Genomic DNA, 21,994 nt, shown 5'->3' with positions numbered 1-21,994 from the left:
TGTATATGATGTTGAACAAATCACTTAGCCCCTCCCAACTTAGCCCCTTTATCTGTAGCATATAGGTAATCATGTTACCTATTTTCTATAGGTGCTATAAGGATTAAATTAGTTTGTTAAACATAGTTTAAGTGCCTTACAAACAGAAGATGTTAATATTGAAATCTTTTTCACTTTTAAATAGAGAATAGCTAGAAAACGTATTAAGAGGTGACTCATTAATAGTACAAACCAGTAATAAAGAAACTTCAAGATTTTGCTGTGAGAATTGCATTGATAATAAAGAACAATAATGTCTTGAATGGTGTCTTGTATTAGTCCAGTACTGTATTTCTCATCCTAGATTTAGCAAAGAATTTGTAAATTATGTAAATTTTTACTATAACTCCCAAGAGCAAGGGAGATAGGAGATAAATCAAGAGAAAGAGCAAGTTATAACTGTGCTAACCCAGGAAAGAGATGAAAAAGGGCTTAAGTATGAAGTGGTAAATATTATATTGTAAGTTCATGGACCTTTGGAAACCCTGCTCTAGTGGGAATCTAAATATTTGACTTCCATGGTGGTTGTCTTATTTATTATAGGACTTAGTGGAACCTATTGCTTAGAGTGGGATACCCCTCCCAGAACAAGCTGGGAAAATCTCCAGGATGCCAGCCAGGGCACCGAGGAGAGTTTCCAGGGATTTTAGGCCACTGCCACTCCCTCCCTTCCTGGAAAAGAATGCAAAGTGCAGCTTCCATCCCCAGATCCAGGCCATATGCTCCATTAAGCATCGTAGGCGCCTTGCCCGGTTGTTATTTTAATAAAGCTGGTTGTGCTCCTCAATTTCCCTTAGAGGGCCCACTGGGCAGACCAGCACTGGTAGAGCCTCGTGTTTCCCCTCTGCTTGACCCACGAGCTGTCTGATGGAGGTTCTGCCCATAGTATTAGTGCTGGCTCAGGAAGCCTGGCTTTCTTGCCATTGTAACGGGTGTTGCAACTCCTGGCCTCTGCGGACCAGGCCAACAACAGCAGAGTAGAGTTGATGTGGATTTTGAGGGTGTTATGGGGAGATGACACTGCAGGAAGGAATACCTGATTTAAAGCTATTGCTTTTCTCTTAGAGGCAAGGGACATGGCAGGACAGAAAGAAAGGAAAAAAGAAGTAGTATTTGCCCTAAGAATCTATCTGCACATTTTTAATATATCACTGTTCAAACTGGTACTTTCTGTGTGTGTGCTTCACTGAATTTATTTCCACTGTATTTGGGTGGAATTTAGATAATTTAGAAACAAAGAATTTTAATAAATCATCAAGCCTTGAGTAGAAGCTCACGGGTTTGTTCACCTTCTAATTTCCCATCTTCAGATTCCTGTTATTTATTTATTTATGTATTTTTTTGAGCTGTTTAGTTTACGCCACAGTGTTCTTAATCTTAACTTCATCTGGGGGAAATCTTACTGGGAAGATTTACATTTGGAAGATCAGGATAATCTTCACATGCATCTGAAGGAAACAACGCCTCCCCTCCCCTTTGTTGCCTCACCCATGCATCACTAGGAGAAATAGCAGTATCGGAAAAAAAAAAAAGTTGCTGCTGTCTGTGACCACTATACCCACAGAAAAGGAGTGGGAGAGAAAATACCTAGCCATGGACCAGGCATTCCACCCCCTGCCTTGTGCTGCCTTTGCTAGGAGCCAACTTTCCCCCTTGGGTCTTTGGGAGATGCTTAATTTTAATTGACTCAGAGGAGTTGTACTTTGTGTCTGAAAACCACACAGAAATGGGAAGTAAAAGTTCCACTGCCCTCCCACCCTGCCCGTCCAACCACATGCACATATACACACACAAACAAATCCAAGGTACTCAACAGCCTTCAAGCGGAATCTTGGGCTGGTACCAGAGTCTAGGCTTGTGACAGGCTTTGCATTTCCAGCAGACTTCTCAGAAATTAGGTGACCCCTGCTCACACTGAATGAAACTGTGTTGTAAACTTTGACCTATGAGCAACCCAGAGGGGATGTACCTCTAAATTGGATTTTCCCCTTTTCATTAATGGTTTCCAAGCAATTAAAAATAGTCACCCTAGTGGAGAGGACAGAGTATGCAGGTGCAGATTCTGTTGCTCTGAAACGCTTCTGCTTTTGTGCAGGGATGCTAAATGTTTCTCCCCGTTCCCATCAGTTTCCCGGTCCCCGGGTTCCATTTTTCACTTACTGCCCTCCACATCTTTGTGTTTCACAGCCCATGGAATCTTGGCTTCAGAGAAATAAATGGACCCAAGAGAGAGTTATATTTTAAGAAACAGAATGATGATCGCTCACATTTTAAGTTAATAATAAAATCCAAGTGTAATTGGCCAGATCTTCCCAGCAGGGAGTGTGTGTAACCCGTCATCTGGGCAACGTGAGAATTTGGCACTTACGTGGCACAGGAGAGAGGCCACCCGCATACAGCCAGGGGGGACCTACTTAGGAGCCTGTGGCTAAGAGAAGATTAAACACTGAGAAAGTTCTGTGAGCAGAGAGGACAGACAACGGCTGTGAAGGTGGGAGTAAAACTGAAGAGCTGTTTGTAGAGTTATGTGAATTGGGGAACAACAGAGGGTATATGTGTCCTGCCTTGTAAACATGCCCTTTCAAGCTCACACCTCCCCAGCTACAAGATTCTGAAAAGTGTATCCTCACTGGTCCCATTTTTTTAACCTCCGGGTTACTCCCTGATCGATTTCTATGTGGTTTCTGTCTCCTTTCCTTCTCAAACTGCTGTCATCAAGGTTACTGACGACTTTCTTGTTGAAAAGACGAAACAAAACAATAGAAGCTGTTCAGTTTTATTTAACCTTGTCTACCATCATTTGACATGTTTTAATTTTTGTGACACTGCTCTCTTTTTTGTCTTCTTCCTCTTGTCTTCACTTCTCAGTTTAAGAAGTCTTGCTGCTCTGTTCCACAGACATCTTTCCTTCTCCTCTCTTACTCTACCTACTCTCTCTAGGGAATATCAAGCATATTCATGGGGAATATAAAACATTTTCATAGGGAATACCAAGCATTCATTTGTCAACAATTATTAAATCTATATTATTAGTTCATTTATCTTTTCTGAACTTCATACCCCATGCATCCTATTTGCTTTTGAATGTTTCTTTTTGCATGGAATGCCCTAAACTCACCTAAATTCACCATACCCATTTGCTCAAACTTTTTCTCCTCCTGTCCATCTGTTTTTGGTAAATGACATCATAATTTCCTGATGCCAGAAAACTTGCTATCTTCTTTGTTAATAGCTTTCTGATTGATCTCCCTGTTTCCAACATTGGTCTCTTCAAGCAACAGACAGATTTGATTCTAAAGAATAATTCAATCCTTGCTTAAATCCTTGCAATAAATCCATCCTTGCTTAAAAGCTTTCAATGGCTTTCCATCACAAACAGAATAAAATTCCAGCTTCTTTCCACGCCCGGCCTGATCTGCTCCTTGCCTTTCTCTGTACCCCTTCTCTCACCACCAGCCCCTTTGTTCAATCTACTCCAAAGACTTCCGCCATCTTTTCACCCCTTGCTCACCTCAGGGCCTTTTGCTGTTTTGTTGCTTGGGATATTCCAACTCCAGATCTTTGCATAACTGGATCCTTTTCTTTTTTTTTGGCTGGTTCAAATGTAACTTTCACAGACAGGTCTCTGCTGTTTATCCTAGTGAATTCAGCACCCTTCCTAGCCACCTTAATTGCTGTTTTGTATTATACTTTGGAATTTTCACTATCTGAAATCATCTTGTTTCTATTTTCATTGTCATCCTAGAATGCCAGCTCTATGGGAGCACACACTATATCCTTTTTACCTTTAAGAGTGCCTGGAACAGAATGGGTGACCAATAAATGCTTTTTAATTGAAAAAAAGAAAAAAAGGATACTATCCTTAGATCCTGAGTTCAGCCAGACTGCTTACAGTTCCCTGAACTACAACACACGTGCACCTTCTGCCTCCTCTGCTTATATGCTTTCTTCTTTTTCAGTTCAAATTCTGCTTATCCTTCAGTACTTGACTTTATCACCTCCTCCAGGAAGCTCTCTTTGATTTTATGAGTTCCTGGTTAACACTCCCATTAGATTCTGTAGCACCCTGTGCGTATCCTTATTATACCAGTAGCACATATGCGGTTAGTTAGTATGAAGTTGTTTGTAATGTGTCTGTCTCCCCCATTAATTTGCTTTTGGTAGGGATAGTGTTTTATTTGTATCCTGAGCTTACTGGGAATCTATAAAAACCTACCTAATTATTTTGTTGAATTATTTGTTAAGTGATAGAACCCTTTGGTAATATAAATAAGTTGTCTCTCAAGTTCTTACACTTGCCAAGTTTTGGTTTTTAGACACTGAAGTTTTTTAGAATGTACATAAACTTCCTTATAGAAAAGGTTCATAACCCCGCTAAAGTTTTCTGCAATAAAAATAACATTAAATACTATATTACAATTTATTGTCTATTATGTTCTGTGAGCCTCTGACATAGATTCTTATTCACAAGTAACTTTTCAAGGTGTATATAGTATTATTCTCATTTTACATACAAAGAAGCAGACTCAGATGTAGTAATCTGTTCAGGCGCATACAGCTAGCAAAGCAAAGCTGGAATTTGAATCCAGGTCTTTGATTTCTAAGGCTCTTTCTGCTACACCATGCTGCCCCCTATGGGACAAGGTCACATTTTAGAACTGTTTATTAAAAGTATCAATTATTATCCTTGTAGAACATATAAAATTGGCTCCTATAAGATATAGAATAAAGATGCCTTGAATACCATTTTGAATTGATTAGAAAAATGGCGTTTGTTTCAACATGTTCTAGGCAAGAACATTCATTATATTGCCTTTGACTAGTATGTTTTCTCTCTGTTTATAAGTATAAAAGCGTTTTGCAGAAGTTTGTGTTAACTATGATTTTCAGTTAGTATTTATCACATAAAGTCTAATTTAATTCCTAAGAGTGGAGGTGGCTTGCTAGGCATCTCCTGCAGCTTGTCTGTAACGTTGTCTCCAGATTGTTGTGTCCATGATGAGACCAAAGGATTCTAGTTTACCCACAGTTTCTTGCTTTCCCGTCTTCACCCCAGGACACTGGTGCCATGCTGGTGGGAAGTTTGCCTGGACCTCCTACCCAGGCTAGGACCTCTTTCCTGCCTCATTCCTGTTAGTCCCTATTTTACTGGAGACTGGGCCTGTTTTCTTTACTCCCTGGTTTTGGTCAAATTCCTTTTGTATATGGGAAGCTTGAATTAGAACTGGCATGAATCTTCCCCACTCCTAACTGGATATGATCTCGGGTCATTGCCTGAGCTTCCTACCCTCCCCTGTTCTGATTTTTTTCTTCTCTGCTTCTAGACTCTTACTGCTGAGCAATGTTTTCTGCTGCTTGCTGAGTCTAATGACTCAGCACAAACCTCATCAGTGGAGATTAGGACCAAGCACCCGGTGACCGAAACACAGAATTTTGGATCTTATTGCTTACCACTCACTGCCTTTCTTCTGTGCATCTCTGGGGATGGGGATGGTGATGGAAGGCAGTCTATATGTGATGATGTAGAATTGATCTTCTTTAGGTTCTGCTCATCTGAAGTGTCTATCAGCTTAGTGATGGATAAGCCAGAAACAGGTTGCTTGTATCTTGCATAATGTAGAGCATCCATGATCCACCTCATTTCACGCCAAACTTCGTCTATTTGCTTTGGAATAAAATGGTAAAATACACCGAATTAGCTTCCCAGGTGATGCTAGCGGTAAAGAACCTGCCTGCCAATGCAGGAGACAGCAAGAGATGCGGAATCGATCCTTGGGTCAGGAAGATCCCTTGGAGTAGGGCATGGCAACCCACTCCAGTAATCTTTCCTGGAGAATCTCCATGGACAGGATGGTCTGGCAGGCTACAGCCCATGCAGTCGCAAGGAGTCGGACATGACTGAAGCAACCTAGCATACATGCATGCATTGAATTAGTGAACAGCTTTAAAAAGGCGTTAAGTTTCCCTGAGGGTCCAACATGATACATTTTCTACAGTATCTGGTTTTGAGCATGGGTAAAATATTTTCAACATAGATTTACTAAACCAGAAAATACCTCATTTTTATAACCTTTTGTGTCTTGCATGTTTTTTACCCAAGAGGCTATTTCATTTAAGGCAAATAGTGAAAGACTTGGCTTCCAGCTGGGCTCTGCAACTTATTGGTTCTAGAACAACCTTTGGCAAATCACTTGACCCCTTTGAGCTTTAGTTGCCTTATTTGTGAAATGTGGACAAAATATTTCTTTTATACGCCACAGGACTGCTGTGATGATTGGGTGAAATGATAAATTTGAAGGTGCTTTGTAAAACTGCAGGGTACATTTCTCACACATGTAAACTGCTATTAATTCTCAGCATGTAATGAAATATTCCTCATTAGGATTTATGGGGAAGGCATATGATAAAGTCCGAATTTCAGAACAGGTGGAGAAAGAAATGTAGTTGTAGTCCTGTGTGAACTAGTAAAGCATTACTGGAATAAACAGCTTTGCATCTAATTTCACGGGGTGCCTTGAGCAGGCCATTGACTTCTGACCCATTTACCTCGCTGTGAAAAGAAGAAGCTGGGCTGGATGATGTCTAAGGTCCCTTCCAGCTCTGACACTTTATGATTTATTTTTGAGGAACCCTTAGAAAGTTGGGGTTCTCAGTTTCCAGCTAGAAGATGTTTATTGTATGGATACTACACGGTTAGGGTGTCTCTGATTATAGAAGGGACTATCTAATGTTCTATTTTCAAATTTCAATTTTTAGAGTCTTAATATGTACTTAAAGAATACTCTTCAAAGAATATCCACAAACCAGATGCTCCCAATTAATACAGAGTGACTTCTGAAACCGTGAGAGTTCAGAGTGACAGGCAAGTCTGAGTGAGCTAATGCATGGCACTGCGTGGTTGGTTGCCATTTTCCCTTGCTTTCTGGTAATGTTCTATCCTGGAGTGACAGAACTGGGCAGTTTTTAGTGTTGTTAATGAAAGCATGAAATTGAGCTCCAGGCGTTGTCAGCCAGTGAGTTGGGCTGAAGGTTCAACGGTGGCAGGCCCACTGAACATTATATAGGGAAGAATCTGAAGTTCAAGGGGTAAATAAAGTGGAAGTTCCATTTAACGCTTGGACACATTTTCTTAATGAGATTGTTGCTTTCTCAGCTAGCTTTTACTGATCCCACCTCATGCAGCATACTGTCATCTCAAAGTGAGGCACTGCGTGACTATGGACAGCTTTTAGAGGTCCTGCCAAGGCAGGTACTGTGCTTCTGTGCCTTTTACTCTTGGCTGTGCCAAGAATAGGTACTCAGTAAATGATTGCTCAGCCAGTGAAGGTATGAGTGAATGGTTATCTAATACTTGAGATCTCTGTCCTTGGACAGAATTATTATGAGGATTAAGTAAGATGATGTAGGTGAGTGCACATTGTAAGCTGTACGTTCTTATAAAATTTTCAGTCATTACAATGACAATCACGGTTACTGTAGTGGATAGAATGTGACCTCCCAAAACATATGTCCACATCCTAATCCCCGGAACCTGTATTACCTTATATGACAAAAGAATGAATGTTACCTTTCATGGCAAAAGATGTGATTGGTAAGGATTTTGACGGGAGGATTTTATCCTAGATTATCTAGGTGGGCCTTGATTCCAGTGACGAATGTCTGCATGAAGACATCCTTATGAGAGTGAGGCAGACGGAGACGTGGCCGGCGGAAGAGAAGGCTGTGTGACCACAGAAGCAAAGATTGAATTGAGGTAGCCCCAAGTCAAGGGATGCCAGTGGCCACCAGGAGCTGGAGGAAGCCAAGGATAGATTCTCCCCTTCTCCAGAGGGAGTGTGGCTCTGCCGACACCTTGACTTTAGATTTCTGGCCTTTAGAACTGTGAGAGAATAAATTCCTGTTGTTTAAGCCACTAGGTTTGTGGCAATTTCTTGCAGCAGCCTTAAGAAATGAATACAATTATTAATAACTCGTCCTCCACTTGTTCTCTTTGGATAGGTTGTTTTAGCCTTACTACTGAGGATGGATAGTGAGATTTAGTATAAAAATTTGAAAACTTATGTGTAGAGACAATGCTTATTTCTTAATTTTCTCAGTGATGCAGTGAAGAAGTGTTAATTGAAGAGAAATCAGAAACATAGGTAGAAGGAAACCTATGGACTGAGTTTAACGGACTTAGTTAAGTAGCTCTAAAAGAAGCACAATTTTCACTCATTTTACCTTATACTGTTGATCTAAAAATAACTGACAACATAATCCCCTTGATTTTAAGGTCCAAATACAGCTTCTAAAGACTTGCTGACATGTTTTTAAAAAAGAAAGACCATGAACTCACTAGGTCTGTTGGTTAAAAGTTTTGCATCCATTTCTCACTTTGCCCTTTAAAAATTTTGGTTTTCATCCCATAAATTACACTCCTTTCTCTGTACTCAGGCAAGATAATATTTTTATTAAAATGTAAAGGTGATTGGTTTTCTCACAGTACAGTTACAAGGTGCTTGAGGGGATGATAGATTGGCTATATTTAATGAGCTGTGTTTCTATTACAGCTTAGGAGCATTTGAAGCATTCCAGTATATAAATTATAGCCTAATTGCCCTTTCGGCTTTAGCAGCTCCAAATATGCCCAGTGCCAAGTCTCCGCACTCTGACATTTCTGCTGCATGTGTTGTCTGTAAAGGCTGTATACCTTATCTGTGATTTTCTACACCTCCCCCGGCCCAGCCCTTCCTCTCTGGCTGCACTGCTTGGCTTCTTTTCCCAACTGTATTTACATAGACTCCCTTGCTCTTTACAATGTTTGGTTTGTGTAGTGCCTTCAACATTGTCTTAGATCTGGAATCACACAAACGCTCCCACAGCTGGCACTTGCCTCTGCCGATTATGGTGTGTGGTGGACTGAGCGGTGGATGCCAGTGGGTGAATGGCTGCAGCTGGTTTTCATTCTGAGCAGGAGAGACTGAGAAGCCCAATCTCGTTAAGGAGCGAGATGATCCTGCATTAACTCTAGTCAGTGAAATTATCCATGTTGGATGGAGCAGGGCAGTCCACTGAAGGCTGTGGGTGCAAGATGGTCTGGTTTTAGCCTGGCCAAGAAGTGCTTTCTTGAACTCTTGGAGAACTGGCTTTCATCCAAGTCTCCGTTTACCTGGCTGGCTAGCTGGAGAGTACGTACAGAGGGCTCTCAAGTTACCTGCTTTAGGAAACCAGAGCAGGCTAGAACTTTAAAGAATTCCTGGCCTCGCTTGCCTTCATCCATCCCACTTAATGGTGTGCTGAAAAGGAAAGAGAAGAAAGCAGTGGAGCCATAGGCTAGGTGAGAAAGAAAGGGGTGAGGACTGTCATCTGGAAGTAAGAATGAAGCCAGGGACTCTTGGAGTATGTGACAGGCTAAAGAAAGTCAGTGTTCTTGGCTGAACGTAATGGATTCAGGGGAGCCTTAGTTGGAATAAAGTGGAAATAGAACCTAAAGTAAAGTTAAAGAAGTGCTTCTATCAAACTAATTATGGCTGTTAAAGAAGCCATGGAATGTTAGAGCCAACTCGGTGCTTGAGAAGTCATCCAGTCCAGTTCTTACAATTGAGGACCTTGAATCAAATGAATTGTCCAACAGTCCAAGGTTTATCAGTGGAAGATTCCAGACTAAAAATGTATGCTAAGTGAATTCTGGTCATTCTTCTTCTTACCATGCTCCCCTATTCCTTACATTGGGTTCAAAAGATATGCCAATCTTTCCTATCCTCCTTCTGCTTCTTTCTTCTTTTTCCCACCCCCTTACCCTATCAGTATTTCATTTTTATTAGAAATAAAATAAATGATGGAAATGGTTTTAATTTTTAAATACTGTGTTTTCAGGTCAAGAAAGCAAGGAAGTTCTTGAAAGGTTTATTTTTTTAGTCTAAGAGGTCACCTAAAATATCTCATTTAGTATGAGAGAAGTAGGCTAGGACTTGTCTGGCTCACACTTTGCAAGCATATTACAATATCTTCTTCATGAGTACTTAATAAACCCCTAATCTTGCATATCATGCTTTAAAGTATTTTCCCTTCTTATTAATGAATGAATGTATAATTTATTGCATACTTATGTGCAGGCACTTCAGTGAAATTGTTATATGTATTATCGTATTGAATTCTCTCAGTGACACTGAAAGCTAGTCCTATTATTATCATCCCTATTTTACAGATGAGGAGATTGAGATTTAGAGAACTTTATTTGCCCAGAGTTCACAGCATTTTCTCATCTTAGGTCCTCGTAACTTGCTTGGAGGGTTGTGTAATAGCTTTGTGTCTGGTTTCCCTGCCTTTAGTTTTCTCCTTAAGTCTAGGAATGACGTGCAAATTATTTAGTAGCCAATGAGAATGAGCACTTACTGTGAACAACCAGTGTGGCCACACCAATGCGAATGGGAGGAATATCCTCTGCTGCTTGAATCTATCTTGAACATCTGTGAGATCCTCTTACTGACTTTCTCCAACACTTTGGCTGGGTACCTATGGCCTACAGCATCAAGTACAAATTTCTTACTATGGTCTCTAATAAAGCCTCATGTGATCTGATTTCATTGCTCCTTTCATTCGTACCTTATTTTTCACTATTGTCCTTTACTCAGTTTATGCCCAAACTAATCTTGATCACACATCATTCCCCAGGTAGGATTTTTCCACTCTTTCTCCCTTATCTGTTTATGCTTCTTCTTTGGCAGTTCTTCATTCTGTTTCTTGTCACTAGAGACTAGCCTATGCCACTAGGCCCAGCTCACATATCAGTTACATCCTCTACGGCATTTTTTTTATGCCCACAAATGTAAGTAAATTTTTACTTCTTTGTGTCGACACAAAACATTTTTACTTTATTTTTTTATATTTCTCATTTGGTACCTTGGAGAAGGAAATGGCAACCCACTCCAGTATTCTTGCCTGGAAAATCCCATGGATGGGGGAGCCTTGTGGGCTAAGTTGGACATGACTGAGTGACGAGGCAAGAAATTTGGCACCTAAATCATTTTTACAGATAGTGTTTGTACACATTTCTTGTTTACCCTAATGAATTTTAAACGGAGTTCAAGGACCATGTGTAATTCAACTTTGTATCTCCCTTACAGTGCCTGACACTCGTGTCCAACAAATACTGTATTTATCAGATTGATCTGAATGTATGTCAAAGTGATATTCATGATGGGGCTATTGCTGCTATAGAAGTCCCCTCTTATTCATGGTTTGCTTTCTGCAGTTTCAATAACCATTGGTCAGCTGAGGTCTGAAAATATTAAATGGAAGATTCCAGAAGTAAACAATTCATAAGTTTTAAATTGCCACTGTTCTGAATAGCAGGATCAAATCTCCTGTCATCCTGCCCAGCATTCCCAGGACGTGAATCATCCCTCTGTCCAGCATATCCCACCCTTTAGTCACTAAGTAGCCACCTTGATTATCAGATTGTTGTGGTATCATAATTCTTGTGTTCAAGTAACCCTTATTTTAATTAATAATGGCCCCAAAGTGCACGAGTGCAAGATGCCGGCAATTTGGTTGTGACAAAGAGAAGCTACAAAGTGCTTTCTTTAATTGAACAGTTGAAAGTCCTTTACTTAATAAAGTAAGGGAAAAAAACCTGTATGATGAAATTGCTAAGATCTATGATAAGAATGAATCTTCATTCCATGAAATTGTGAAAAAGGAGAAAGAAATTCCTAGTAGTTTTGCTGTTATATCTCAAATCGCAAAAGTCATGGCCACAGTACATAATAAGTGTTTAGTTAAGATGGAAAAAGACATTAAATTTGTACAATAAGCTATTTTGAGAGATAGGACATTCACATAATTTTTGTTACAATATATTGTTATAACTGTTCTATTTTATTATTGTTGCTAATCTCTTACTGTGCCTGATTTATAAATTAAACTTAGCATAGGTATGTACATATAGGGAAAAGTAGTATATCCAGGGTTAAGTACTATCTGCAGTTTCAGTCATCCAGTCTTGAGATGTATTCCCTGAGGTTAAGAGGGGACTGTGCATTCATTTTGTGAATTGGGCTATACTGCAGGCATAAAAGGGCTTCCCAGATGGCGCTAGTTGTAAAGAGCTTGTCTGCCAATGCAGGAGATGTAATAGACAGAGGTTCAATCCCTGAGTCAGGAAGATCCCCTGGAGAAAAAGATCCCATGGCAACCCACTCCAGTACTCTTGCCTGGAGAATCCCATGGAGAGAGGAGCTTGGCAGGCTATAGTCCATAGGGTCACACAGAGTTGGACACCACTGTGGCGATTTAGTATGCATGCACGCACAGGCATAAAGATCCTAAGATTTGTCCAAGGGATTTAGGGGCACTTTCAGACCAGATCCATATTCTCTTGATGACTACTCTGTCCCACTGTCTCAAGACCCTGAGACATCACCATAGGGCTCACACATTTTTAAGCCTTTATAGCTATGCATTAAAATATCAGTTCTGCCAGAAAGAAGTCCAAAGAATGAGAAATCTTATGTCTTGAATTTGGGTTTACATAAGCCGATGGATCATTCTGTTCTTTTTCTCTGTGATATTGAATTAATTAATACAGTTTTTCTTCCTCTTGGAATTATTACTGGGCTACTGGGTACTGCTATTCTGATCTCTACTTCTTCTGGCAGTTGTTTTTCTGTTTAACGTAGGAGACTACAGCGACCCACCACAGGGGCCGATAGAGCTCTTATTAACACTGATTTATCTGTAGCTTTTTCTTAAGCCTTTGTTTAAAAACTTGTATTTCCCCGAGTTCCGCATTTTAACCAAATTAACAGTCTATTTGCACATCGTGGTCTTTCGCTCAGACTGCTGTTGTTTCTCATGCTAGGTTCTCCTCACCACCCTGTCCCTTCCTTCTTCCTTTTACCTCCGATAAAACAAACTGTTACCTGAATGAAATCTAAAACTTGCTGGTGTCTTTGTTTGGCAGCTGCAACTTCGCTGTCTGAGATTGCTTCCCTCAGGGACTGTTGGGTATTCAGAGAATCCAGCTCCACGACAGCAGAAAGGCGGCAATACAGACTAATAAATTTCTCCCTGTAGCTGCAAAAATGAACTGGAAAATGGACAAGCAAAATAAAACATGTTAAGATCTGGTATCAAAATAGAGAAATTCATACCTCAGAGAAAACAAGTTGAATGAAAACATGATTTATTAATCCTATCATTGGAAAATATTAGGCCATAAATAAATTATAAATGTGCTCTTAAGGGGCCAGTTGTCTGGCTTTAGTCAGACAGTATTCCCTTTTAAGGTTTACCGAGTCCTGGTAGGGTATGGGGAAGTGGAGTTGGCTAAAGCTGCAGTTTATGTTCAGCCCCTAAAGTTGGGCTACTACTGGGAAAATAAGTTTGCTTATCGATTTAAAGAGAGAAAAATAAAGAGGCAAATATCCATCTGAAACCCAGTTTTGATTACCATGTCTGATTTCTAGTGTGTATCTTGCATGCTCCTTTCCAAGGCCAGAAGTCCCAGAAGATAAAAGACATGTTTTTATCAGGGTGTGTTTTGTGTTTTGTCTGGCTGGAAAACTTCCTAAGGACCTAGTATGATGAGTTTTGATTCCTCTTCTGCCTCTCAACTCCTCAACTCCTCTGGAAAGATGATGGAGCTAGTGCGCTGCAGACCATTTATGTTTTCCCCTTCTCCTTTTAAAAGATAGTGGGCTAGAGGCCAGTGGAGACAGCCTAACCTTCATCTCTGCTGTGCAGAAGGGAGAGAGGGGTGGGTCTCAGCCTGACGCAGGCAGCCTGAGGTGGTCAGATTTTTCATTCTTCTCTGATCGGCTCTGCTCACATGCCATAACTTCAGAGTCCAGTAAGATGAGGCAAGCATTCGGATTCAGACTTGTGTAGTACCAGACTCTTCCTGGCATTGCTGAGTTTGGAGAGTCACTTCCCAGGAACCTCACTCACTCTCTGTACCTCTGACCTGTATCGGTGTGCTTCAGGCTTCAGAAATAGGGCTGTAATAACTCACCAGATCTGTGGAAGCATTTTTATTCTGGCTTCTTTGGTGAGGAATTCTAGGAAGAACATTTAATTACTGCCCTCAGGCCTCTTTGCTATTGATTCCGGAGACCTAGAGCTGCCCATTTTGGGAAGCTAAAACCACACTACCTCAAAACGGGGCATCTGGTCATCTCCACACCTCACTGAGGAAGCCCTACTTCTCTGCACATTGAGAGATTTTGTGTACCCTACAATTCCCATCTTACCACTGCCTGCTTCCTTGCTTGATTTTCCCTCAGGATGAAACTCAGGTGAGGGTAAGGGTGACCTTCTCTGTTGGATCTCCCTGTATTGAAGGGGTAGAGAAGAATGGAGTGACGGCTCCAGTGGCCCATCCTTAGTCCAGCTGGGCACTGTTTCAAGGAGTGGTTTCTGATTTGGGGTAGTTTTGGTTTTGTTTTTTTTTTTTTTTCCTTTCTCTCTTGTATTAGATCCCTCCTTCTACTTCCTTTGCTCTAACACTTCCTTGTCTAACACTCAGAAGAACTGATCTCAGTAAATGCAGATTATTGAGCTCTTCCCAAATGATCTACATTTCATGCTTTCCCTTGATTATACACCTGGAAGGCAATGGCACCCCACTCCAGTACTCTTGCCTGGAAAATCCCATGGATGGAGGAGCCTGGTAGGCTGCAGTCCATGGGGTTGCTGAGGGTCGGACCCGACTGAGCAACTTCACTTTCACTTTTCACTTTCATGCATTGGAGAAGGAAATGGCAACCCACTCCAGTGTTCTTGCCTGGAGAATCCCAGGGACGGCGAGCCTGGTGGGCTGCCGTCTATGGGGTCTCACAGAGTCGGACACGACTGAAGTGACTTAGCAGCTGCAGCAGCAGCATAGAACACCTTCTTGACTCAGGATACAATCCAAACATCACAGTAAAGCAAGCTCCTTGAGATCTAGGATTTTAATATATCTTCAGTCATATCTTCTGTCATGCCTTCCACCCTCTGCCTGCATTGACCCTATGCTCTGGTCAAGCTGAGCCAACTACAGGTCCTTTCGTACTTCCGTGTTTGTGAACATGCCATTTCCTTCTCCTCCAGTACTTTCTCTACCAATACCTTCATGTCAGCTTCTCCTCATACTTGAACATTCAGGTTAAATATCTTCTCCTCAGTGAAATCTTAACTGGTACCTCTTCCACTCCAGGCAGAATTAGTTTCTGTCTTTTGTGGCCCTAGATCACTTGTTTTTAAATACACCGGGACATTTATCCTGCTTTATTGTAATAATGTGTTTACTTGACTGATTTCTTTGAGGGCAAAAACCATATCTCCTGTTAATTTTTATTTCCTCAAAACCTGGAACACTGTAACTTCTCAAGTCAAGTGTTAGTTGCTCAGTTGTGTCTGATTCTTTGTAATCCCATGGGCTGTAGCCTGCCAGGCTCCTTTGTCCATGGGATTTTCCAGGCAAGAATACTGGAGTGGAGTGGCATTGAAACATGTAAAGTATCATGTATGAAATGAGATGCCAGTCCAGGTTCAATGCACGATACTGGATGCTTGGGGCTAGTGCACTGGGACAACCCAGAGGGATGGTATGGGGAGGGAGGAGAGAGGAGGGTTCAGGATGGGGAGCACATGTATACCTGTGATGGATTCATTTTGATATTTGGCAAAACTAATACAATTATGTAAAGTTTAAAAAAAAAAAAAAAAAAAGAATACTGGAGTGGGTTGCCATTCCCTTCTCCAGGGGATCTTTCTGACCCAGGGATCAAACCTGGGTCTCTTGCACTGCAGGCAGATTCTATGATGTGAGCCACCAGGGAAGCCAACTTCTCAAAGTTTATTGCCTGAATGAACAACAAAATGTATGCCATGATCTAAAGAGAGCAGACCTTTATTCTAAAGTCTCCTTTCCCCCTCTATTCTCTCTCCTCAAGATGCGTTTGGTTTTCCTCTTTCAAAAGGTATATTTCAAGTCTGATATTTACTGGCTGCTCTACAGGAAAGAGTCAGGGTTACTTTTCAGCTTACTCTTGACCCTTGTAGCTCCCTGAATGTGTCTTCATGCCTTTCAAGGAGGAATTATATCCTGTTTGCGCTTGACAGATGTCCTCTCTTGGCTGAAGAGTGAAGTGTCTCACAGTCTGCCTTTCCAAACCAAGTTGCAAAAAAAAAAAAAAAATCATCTTTTTCCCCTTCTTTCTAAAATATGACTGGAAGATAGAGGCCCTGAAGAATTTCTTTAGAGGAAATGCTATAAGTCCCATCTGAATTCTAGAACGCCAGGGTGTCCACAGCTCCCTCTCGCTGCGTCTCTTTGTGGTCAGAGCCTCGGATCAGTGGGTGGTCTCCCAGCTCCCACACGGCCGCGCCACCCGCCACAGTGAGCGCCGAGGACCTTCCAACGATAAGGACGGTGCTTCACTTTCCCACTCTAGTGGTTTTCATCCGGAGCCTTTAATGTCACTTTAACAAATGTGACTTTAACATGGTCTTTTGTGGTTTAGCAATGATACATTTGGTAGCCATCACTGAGAAGGGGAGGATAGACTGGAAGCTTCTAATTTTTTTCCTAATGTGAATCACATGCATTTTGCAGTCAAAATGGTATAAGGATACAAAAATGCATTATCCCAGACCGCATGATTTGTTAGTAATTTACAAAGGAAGACTAATTTTCTGTGGTATTTTCTCTGTCTTTTTTCTTTATAAGATAGTGACAGACTAAAATGCCATCAGCACCGACGCTGGAAGTCAGATTAGGGGTACTGTAGGGCAGAAAGTACTCAGGCTTAGGTATAAGACAAAACTGGATTTGAATTACACTTCTACCACTTATTACCTTCATAATAGGCATATAACCCCAGGGAGCCTCAGGTTTTTTTCTTTTTTTTTTTTTTATAGCTAAGACGAGGATAATAATGTCTACCTAGGATAAAACAACTGGAGAAAGAAATGGCAACCCACTCCAATATTCTTGCCTGGAGAATCCCAGGGACAGAGGAGCCTGGTGGGCTGCCATCTGTGGGGTCGCACAGAGTCGGACACGACTGAATCGACGCAGCAGCATCAGCAGGATAAAACAACATAATAATAAAGTGCCTAGACAGCATGTGGCACATATCAGATGCAAAGTGAATTTTTGTTCACATCCTTTCCCCATCTCCCTGGGAAGAATGGGGCATTTAGTAGTTTGAATATTAGAACAGGATTGAGGTTAGAATATTCTTCCTAAAGGTCTCTTACTCAATAGAGTCCCATCAGTCTGGGCCATGTAGCCTAGTCTGGAAGCTAAGGAACCAGTAAGATTACCTCTTAAGGTCAGTTTAGTTCTGTGGTTCTCTGCCAAGGTATCAGAAAGAACCTGGGCATAAGATGCCTCTCTAAAGATTCCTGGTAGTGAACGAGTTGACAGTTGGAATTCAGGAATGGTATCCTAAATCATGAAAAATGGGCATTAGGAATGAGGGTTGGGACTGTGCCATTACTTATAAGCTTGTGGCCTGGATTCCATTAGGCTCAATGCCTGGATATCCCACAGGCACCTCAAACAAAACTCATCATTTGTCAAACTGAACTAACTCATCATCTCTCCCTTCCCCCAAACCTGTTCCTCCCCTCTTATTTCCTGTTTTGGTAGATGGCAGCGTTATCCATTTCAGCACCCTATTCAGACTCCGTGGCTCCTCCATCTTTCTCTTCAACCACATTGAATCAATCACAAAGTCCTATTGATTTTAACTTCTAAATTCCTCTTGCCCCTGCCTTCTCTTCTGTCCCCCTGCTGTGGCAGTCTCCATCTGAGTTCTTATCAATGCCCACCTGGGCCGGTCTCTTAACTGTCTCATTGCCTCCAGGCCCAGCCCTTTTCTCGTTGCCCTGCAATCCACAGAGTGGTTAAAACCCAGTAAGACCATATTATTCTTTTCCTTAAAAAATTTTAATGACTCCTTATTGCTTATAGAATAAAGTCTAACTGGCTTAGCCCTTCGTGATTGTTCCTTTTTTCAATTTTAGTTTTGTCTCCCGTCACACTTGCTCAGATGCTTGAAGCATCTGTCACAGTGAGCTACTCAGAGTGTACTTAAGTGAGATGCGTTTTTCCTAGGTCTCCAAACCTTTGTGCAAGCTATTCCTTCTGCTTACAATGATTTTCCTTTCCTGGTCTACCTTTATTTTTTTCCTGAATGTTTACTTATACTTCAAAGTCTGTCTTAGATCTTATCTCTGTAAGAAAGGATTAGGTGTTTTTCCTCTGAAATTCAGCAACTGACCTCTCACAGAAGAATTTTCATTGGATTGGGACTGTTGGTATAGATAATATCCCCCACTGGGTTCTAGGTTTCCAGTGGGCAGACTGTGTCCTATTAATGTCTGTGTATCCAGCCCTAGCATAGTACTGGCATATAGTGGAAACTCAGTAAATGTTTGTTGAATGAAGCATGTAGCCGAACACTGAAGTATAAAATGCATACGAGGCTTCAAACTGGCTTTAAAAAATTTCCCAGTTTCTTAATCTTGCTCATCGAGGCAGTCAAAGTCATAGAGTCAATGAAATCGATAAGTCAGCTTTCCTCTTCATAGGCCTACAGTCAGCTGTGACTGCCCATGAGGTCAGGGCAGGGTGACCTCCTCAGTATAGGCAAATCCCCAAGAGGCCACATCTCAGGACAGTTTCTAAGGGCTTTTCCTTTTATTTCTGGGGCAGCATGAATAGTGAGCCTTGTTGTCCCCCAGACACATGCTTTATAACTGCAGAGGAGTGCTATCCTCTTCCTCTCCAAAGGGTTGGGGATATCAGCCCTCAAGCTGTGGGGGGCAGTGGGTCTATGATTGTACCACTTTGCACCAGCTCAACCCTGCTCATAGAGTCTCACAGCATCCTCCTGTAGGACCGTCTCTCTCCCCCATCGGGAATCCTAGGAAGGAACGCCCTATGGGACTACTGTATTCTGCAGAGCTTGTATTAAAAGTTACTTATACTAAAGCTTATATTAAAAAGTCATGCTACTCGAAAATCTCCATTGGATTTCCAACACACTTAAAATAAAGTCCAAAGTCCTTATTATGATCTATGAAGCCATGAATGATCTTCTGATGCTGACCTGATATCATTTCCTCTCTTTGTTGCTCTTGCTTGCCTACATTCCATCTATACTGATGTCTCAGCCAAGCACACTGTTACTGTTAACGCCTTTGCGCTTGCGATTTTCATTTCATGGAAATCTCTCGTCTCTGCTCAGATTGTCTTCTTCAGAGAGGCCTTTTCTCATCATCTTATACAAAAGTGCAGTTCCTGTCCCTTCAGTCTAGTCTTTTATCCTGATTTATTTTTGTTTCCAGCTCTCGCTACTGTCTGACATTTCCAATATTAATGTTTGTTGATTGGTTTACTATTTGTCTCCCCCACTGGAATATTATTAGCTCCATGAGGAGTTTGTTCATTGATTTTTCAATACCTGGAAGAAAGCCTGGCACATACTTAGTTGCTAAGTTTTAGTCGCTAAGTTGTGTCTGACTCTTTTGTGACCCCATGGACTATAGCCTGCTAGTCTCCTCCGTCCATGGGATTTCCCCAGGCAAGAATACTGGAGTGGGTTGCCATTTCCTTCTCCAGGGGATTTTCCTGACTCACGGATTGAACCCTCGTCTCCTGCACTGGCAGCAGGATTCTTTACCACTTAGCCACTTGGGAAGAGGGGCACATAGTGGGTTACTTAATAAATACTTATAAATGAATTAATGAAGAAATGAGTGAAGAGAGGAAATTGTAGAATGGAGAGTAAAGGCGGTAGGATAAAGTGGTTGCCCAAGAATAGTGTGGGAGCCTCCCAGGAAGAAAGATAGGATGCTTGCAGGGCTTGGTTTTCCAGGGTCTTGGGAGTCGTGTACTATCATGATTGATACTAAACCATTGATTGTTCCCACCCAGGCCACTGAAACATCGGGAAATGAGCCTCATGTATTATTTGTCTGTAATCACGGAACAGTGTGGCCTTTTTACATAGAATGGGCTCTCAGTTCACTCTCCAGTAAAGGGTTTTCTTTAGTTCTTTTCTCTGTCATTTATCTACCCATGGGAAATCACTCACTTTCATGGCTTCATCTGTTATCAGTAGAGTCCAGCCAAATTCCTGTGTTTAGTAACCAACTCTGTCTCCTGCATTTCTACTGCCAGTTGCATATGTCCGCTTGGATGTTGAATTAACACCTGCAGACTCGAGGTGTGTGCATGCTCAGTCATGGCTGACTCTTTGGGACCCCAGCAACTATAGCCCGCCAGGCTCCTATCTGTGCCCATTGAACTTTCCAGGCAAGAATACTGAAGCACATGTCCGTTTCCTACTCCAGGGGAAATCTTCCCAACCCAGAGATCAAAACTCCATCTCCTGCTTTGGCAGGTGGATTCTTTACCACTGAGCTCAAGATATTTAGAGCTAAGAGCATCATATTCTTCCCCACAGCATTTTCTTTTCTGATTTCATTATTTCTGGTAATGGTAGCAATATCCTCAGGGTCTTTGAAACTGAAAACCACGGGGGTGCTTAGATGTCTTGGAGCTCTGACTGTCCTCATTCAAACAGCTGCCCAGTCTTGTCGGTTGCTTCCCATGCTTCTCACATCTACACTTGCTTCCTTTGTATTTGTTTCTGCTGTGACATCAAAATATTATTATAACCTCTGAATTATCTCCCCAATCCTGCTTTCAGTTCATCTTAAATATATTCCTCAGCCTGATTCTTAAAATACTGCCCAATATGGCTGCAGCTTGTCCTCACAGGTTTATGGCTACTGTTGCCTCAAGTCCTTTCCCAGATCTAGCTCAACTGGACCACGTGTTCTTTTTCTGATTCTTTCTGAGTTCTTCTATTATGTCTTTGCTCATTCTGCTCCCTTTGACAAAAAAGATTTCATTATCCTTGTTCTTAGCATCCAGTCCATTCTTTAACACCTACAACAAATATCCTCTCTCCAAGGTGGCTTTCTGATACCTTCTTTAAGAAAACGTGCTTTCCTTTCTTTTTTTTCAGTATCACTTAATACTTAAGATTTAAGCACATTATATGTATTTTAAAATTTAATTTGTATTTTTATTTCACTCCTACCACTGTACTAAAAAGCCCCTTGAGGGCAGAGTCGTTGTCTTAACTCCTCTCTTAATCTCCACAGTAGACCCCTGATGTGTATGTGTGGACCTGAACTGAGATACTTTGACTCAAACGATGTTTTGTAACAGCAGTGCAGTTACATCATAGACTAAAAATGTTCACTAATGGGGAACTCATTAAATGGTCACATTCACATCCAGGCATCTTGGGAGTGGTATGACCAATATTATCAGTCATGTGGCACAGAAAAGGTACAGGAAAGCTAACTGATTGCCAGTGCCACACAGTAGGGGACCCAGTACCCTCGAGTCTCCGTCTGCAAGTCCGATTCAGGCTTCTCTTAACAACTTTCCCTCCTCTGGAAAGTAACAATTGCTGTTCATCAGCTTTTGAGCATGTAAACTCCTTGGAGCAAGGGAAACTGGGAGACTTCAACCCTTTATCCTCGAGACAAATTCAAATCCAGATGCCCAGGTCTCAAAATGAAACATCAGGCAGTTGCCTTGTCTCTTTCTAAATCTGGTAGCTGGGGAGCAATCCAAAGAGAGACTGCCTTCCTTTCACCCACCCATTCACTCCCACTCCCACAAATCCTACAGTCCATTTGAACTGACGGAACTCTTGTTAATTGCCTCTTATTGGCCTGTTACAAGATGAAGCATGGGGAGGAGACAAAGCCTCCCTATTCACATTTTCAGTGGGCAGCAGGGGTCTCTGTAAAAATAGAGAACCCGGGGCCCAGGCTACCCATTTTTGAAAGTCAGGATGAGATCTTCTACCATTGAGAATCCCACATTATAATCACAATATTGCATCCTGGGAGACCCTGTCAATTTCTCCAATGGTCTGTTAGAAATTTAGAGTCT

At 41.6% G+C, this 21,994-nt stretch overlaps 1 protein-coding gene across 1 annotated transcript in view; it reads right to left on the bottom strand.

The window, feature by feature from the left end:
* Positions 1 to 21,994, bottom strand: part of ANKFN1 (ankyrin repeat and fibronectin type III domain containing 1) — a 490,285-nt gene that overhangs the window by 9,962 nt on the left and 458,329 nt on the right. The window contains exons 18-19 of the mRNA XM_061390028.1: positions 12,942 to 13,108; positions 5,491 to 5,704 (exon numbers count right to left, since the gene is read on the bottom strand). Coding sequence (XP_061246012.1) covers positions 5,491 to 5,704; positions 12,942 to 13,108 — 381 coding nt within the window. The remainder of the gene's footprint in view (positions 1 to 5,490; positions 5,705 to 12,941; positions 13,109 to 21,994) is intronic.

Source organism: Bos javanicus, chromosome 19 (genome assembly GCF_032452875.1).
Source record: "Bos javanicus breed banteng chromosome 19, ARS-OSU_banteng_1.0, whole genome shotgun sequence".
Taxonomy (NCBI): Eukaryota; Metazoa; Chordata; class Mammalia; order Artiodactyla; family Bovidae; genus Bos; species Bos javanicus.
The sequence above is the reverse complement of the archived record's forward strand: the minus strand, read 5'-3'. Positions and strand labels throughout refer to the sequence as shown.